The sequence below is a fragment of the Vicia villosa genome, linkage group LG1 (genome assembly GCF_029867415.1).
Source record: "Vicia villosa cultivar HV-30 ecotype Madison, WI linkage group LG1, Vvil1.0, whole genome shotgun sequence".
Taxonomy (NCBI): Eukaryota; Viridiplantae; Streptophyta; class Magnoliopsida; order Fabales; family Fabaceae; genus Vicia; species Vicia villosa.
Window position 1 is genome coordinate 165,455,009 of NC_081180.1, and position 4,898 is coordinate 165,459,906.

At 41.1% G+C, this 4,898-nt stretch overlaps 1 protein-coding gene across 1 annotated transcript; it reads right to left on the reverse strand.

Annotated features, from left to right (window-relative positions):
- Positions 1-3,181: 3,181 nt before the first annotated feature.
- Positions 3,182-3,724, reverse strand: LOC131658789 (uncharacterized). Its single transcript, XM_058928048.1, has one exon. The coding sequence runs from the start codon at positions 3,722-3,724 to the stop codon at positions 3,182-3,184; it is 543 nt and encodes a 180-aa protein (XP_058784031.1).
- Positions 3,725-4,898: the final 1,174 nt, after the last annotated feature.

Below are 4,898 nucleotides of genomic sequence, written 5' to 3' on the forward strand. Positions count from 1 at the left end.
ATGGAATAGTCGACCTGCCCTAAACTTTACCAATTTTGAGCCTGCGTTTTTCTGTACCAGGGAATTTGAGACTTGGTGGTGTGCTTATTTCGTCACATTTGTCAGTAATCCTGATAAAAAGATTGCCGAACTAACCGCTGCCATTGATTGCTTGCAGGGAAAACCGACTCAGTGTAAGGCTACTAACATAAAGTAGATTCAAGTTTTCCGAAAATAATTTGGGATGGTATATTTGCCTACATCTTCGTCGAACCATTTCTCAAGCGGCTGAAGTGTTAAGGGAGAAGGTAACCAATAAGATTCCTTCTTTGAAAATACCTGGTTACACGAAAGATAAATATCTTTTCGCACTTAATTTTGCAAAAATCAAATTTCCTCCCTTGCCCACTAGCCCTTTGGCTTTGGCATTTAGACCACCTATCCTCGACTGGCATTATTGTCCTTTGTCGGATATCAAGAACGCCTATAAGAAAAAGCCCGCTAGATTGAAATCAACAAAGTACAGGTTGGATAACTATCCAGGTGTTTTACATATTGCTCCTCAATATGTGAGAACACTTACTGTCATCCCCAATGGTAACAGCTTTTTGGAAAGCTCTTTTTATCTTTTTCTTCGACTTCTTTATGTTACTAACTTAGCTATTTCTTTTAGCCATTCGTCTTGCAGTTGCCAAAGAAACTGCTGCCGTCAAATCCAACAAAACCGACTCTTCTAAGACAAAGGTACATCTTTAAACTTCTTGTAGATTTTCTCGTTCTATTTTGCTGCTGCTTATCCTGCCACTTGTTTTGCAGTCCAGACCCGATAGCCCCAACTCTGACGAAGAACCCATATCACTTTCTCTTCACAAGGTTAGTTCTCCTGCCAATTTCCTATTCGACTCTTCTGTTCTGTTTTTGGGTCTTTTGCTCCTGTACCTGATTCGTTGAATGTTTACATCTATTGTGCTAGAGTCGAAAATATTATGTGGTTTCGACTGCTTCCTCCGACCAATCCAAATCGTCTAAGAAGGACAAGTCATGCACTTCCGAAGGGGCGAAGGTATTTTCTTCGACTTAAGTCTTTTCATGTCGAGCCAAAATTTTGGTCTTATGTAGCGTGTTCTTTTCCAGTCATCTCAAGATGCTAAACCCCTTCACCGGTCCCCCAGTTCCAAACAAAAAAGGAAGAAAGGGTCTTCTCCTGAAGGTAAGGAGGCCAAAAAAACAAAAACAACAAATTAAGGCCCCTGAACCTCGTGGTGCTACGCCAATCGTCGAATCTGGTGGGGAGTCAGAAGACGACCACATGCCTTTGAACACAAAAAGAAGAAGTATGATTCTTTTCAAAGAATAATTTGTTTTGGCCTCATCCGATACTGACATTTAATTTTGAATGCAACCTCTGTCACTCCCTCTCCGTCAGCTTTGGTTTAGAAGCAAAATTTGCCTTCTATTTCTCCTCAATCAGCTTTAGTTAAGAAGCCAGATTCGCCTAAAGACGTTATAGCTGCTTCGAAAGGAGAAGAAAAAAAATGGAATTTCGATCCAGCGCTTCAGGTATTAACTCATCACCACATGTTTCTATGATTATTGGGCAAATCGAGTTAATTCTTTAAGCTTTCCTTTCCGTTACAGGTTGGTTCTTCCGACCCACAACCCAGTGTTATTGGTACGGCTGAGTACTCTCCGCTTTCTGACGAAATCCCTCCTCCTCAAGACAATCCTAACTTAGCCGCTGGTGAGTTAATTGATTTAACTATCACGGCTACTTGTAGCGATTCTGATTCTGTCACTAGTCCCTATATACACTATACTTTTTATTCGACTAGTTCTGATTATAGTCTTTTAGATCCCACACTGGCTCTGGGGACTGCAAAAGACAGTGACCAACCCTTCGTCGAAGGTGCTTCTCCACTACTAGCCAATGCACAGGGTGATCCTTTGGTGATTGGGTCCAATCCACCTTCGACATCAACTAGGACCTCACATGCCGAAAAACCTGCAATTGTCTCTCCAACTGCTGCTGAAAAAACTTCTTCGCCTCCACCAATCATAAAGGAAAGCATTATGCCTGGAATCTCAGGAGGGAAAAACTCAGATTCGATAATGTCTACTGCTGATAATGCGCTGAATGTCCCGATGGACATTGATGTCGACTCTGCGCTGGCGAGGCTGAACAACTTTGTAAGCGAATATACTTTCCCTTCTGACTCATATCAATCTCGAGAACACGCAGAAAAAATGAGGTCGGAAGCCACAAAGACCAAGGTTTTAACAGATAAGATCAAGACCCATGCTTTCAGTCCTGACTTGATCGATTTGCTACGCGACGACCCAAGTCTTGGCCGAGAGCTCTTGGAGGCTTGTGCCCAACTGTAAGGGATGGAGATTTCTGATTTCTGCAGGCTCACAGTGGTGGCTTTTGAAAATCTTCTTCCTCTCCTCCTTGAAAATATTGAGAGTGTGAAAGAGAATGAAAACTTGATTGAAGCCAAGCACACAGTTGTGAAGACGAATGTGGATACTGGATCAAGGCGAAGAGAGTGATTAAAAAGATGAAGGCTCAGTTGGGTCAGAGACGTCAGGAGAAACTCTCTAAAAATGAGAGATCTATAGCAATCTGTCGTCGGCTTGAGGAGCTGTCGAAGGAGATGTCTGGCTTAGTGGTGGAGTTGGAGCTTATTACCAAGCAGGAGGAGGAATTTGCTAAGGAGATTGCTCCCAAATAGGCACATATTCTAAGGATGTCTGTCGATGTCGTCGCTATTAGCAAAGCTACAACTCAAGTCTAAATAGAGATCAAGGCACTCAACGACTTAGCTCACAACTTGGAAAACTGGGCTGTAGATCTTCATTTCGAATTGTGGTCTTTCCAGAAGCAATATGGCCACTTATGATATTGTTGAGCCCATCTGCGTATGGTTTTATTTGATGTAATTTTTGTAATTTTTGACAATTGTTTTTTTGGACCAACTTTTAATGCAATGTTTTTGTTACATTTTGTGCTGGTTTTTTAATACTTTTATCCAGCTCTTTTTCAACTTTCAATTTACATCGTCGAAATCGTGAATTCTTGAAGGGTAGGTTTATACCTCTTTAAGTACTTACCATTTACCTTGATAACCCGTCGGTCTGGGGCCAGTTCTTCTAACTCATAAGCGTTGTTGGTAAAGACTTGTATTACCTTAAACGGTCCTTCCTAATTTGGTGACCATTTTCCTAAAACCCTATCATTTCTGTCCATAGGTAATATCAATTTCCAAACCAAATCATTAATAGTGAACACCTTATTTTTTACCTTTTTATTATAGGCTCTAGTCACTCTATCCTTTTGTCTTCTTAACGAGTTAAGAGCCAAGATTCTCTCTTCATCCAAATCGACAAGCTCATTCGTCATCATACTCCAATAGTCTTCAGATGGTATCTCATGTTGTCTTTGTATTCTTACTGATTGGACGTAAATTTCGACTAGTAGTACAACATCGTGTTCATATGAAAGTCGAAATGGCGTGGTGTCGGTTGCTTCCTTGGGAGATGTTCTACATGCCCACAAAGCTTGGTCTAGTGATTGATGCCAACTCTTTGGCTTCTTTCCTACATGCTTTTTAATTAGGCTAATTATTACTTTATTGGCAGCTTCGACCTGACCATTTGCCTGACGTAGTACGGTGTCAATGTTAACAACTAGATGCCAACCTCTTCCGCAAACTCTTGCATTTTTTGCCCTGTGAACACTGTCCATTGGTCGGTTGTGATGGTTTTAGGTATTCCAAATCGATATATAATGTGATTTCGTAAGAAGTCTATCACAGCTTCCTGATCGACATTTTTTAAAGCTACGGCTTCGGCCCACTTTGTAAAGTAATCAATACCGACCAAAATGTACCTCTGTTGTTTTGACGAAGTTGGTTTTATTTCCCCAATTACATCCAAAGTCCATCCTCTGAATGGCCAAGGTTTCACAATGGCATGCAATTCGCTTGCAGGAACATGTTGGATGCCCCCATGCATCTGGTATTCTTAGCATCCTTTTGCGAACTCTATGCAGTCTTTTAATATCGAAGGCCAGTAAACCCCTGAACGCATCAAAGTCCACTTCATTTTGTGTCCAACTTGGTGCGTACCGCAGGCTTCTCTATAAACGTTTGACACGACCAAATATGCTTCACTTTCTCCCAAGCACTTAAGCAATACTCCTTCAACTATTTTCTTAAATAGTTCATTTCCCATTAGAACGAAATTTAGAGTCGTGTATTTGATCTTCCTATCTGTCTAACCTGTAGGGTTGCGTAAGTACTCGATCAATGGCTTACGCCAGTCATTTTCTTGTTCATTGTCGACCGTCAAAATTTCGAAATTCTTAGCATCGATTGCACCTAACTTTATAATTGACAAATCTGAGGGAGATAACGTGGTTTATCGAACCTTTTTCCTCACTTGAACATGCTCCTCGTCTTCATCTTTCTTGTATCCTGATGCTTCTTGTGCTTAGTCATTAGCTTCTTGATTTTCTCGTCTGGGTATATGTCGAATACTTGTTGAGTCGAACTGCTTAAGTTGCCGGTTCACAATTACAAAGTACATGATTAAGTTCTCCTTAACACATTTGTACTTCTTAGAGACCTGCTTAACCACTAACTCAGAATCTCCCATAATTTCGACATTCCTTGCCCCCAATTTTAGCAGCAGTTCAAGCCCGGTTATCAAAGATTCATACTCTGCCTTATTGTTGGTACACATACCATCTATCGAATACTTGAACTCTGCTGGAATTCCATATGGAGATATTATGACTCCTCCTATCCCTGTACCATTTTTGAGACTGGATCCATCGAAATATAACTTCCAGGGTACCAAGTCGACATAATTTTGAGGCACGACGACCATGGAATGGTCGACCAGGAAGTCTGCTACTA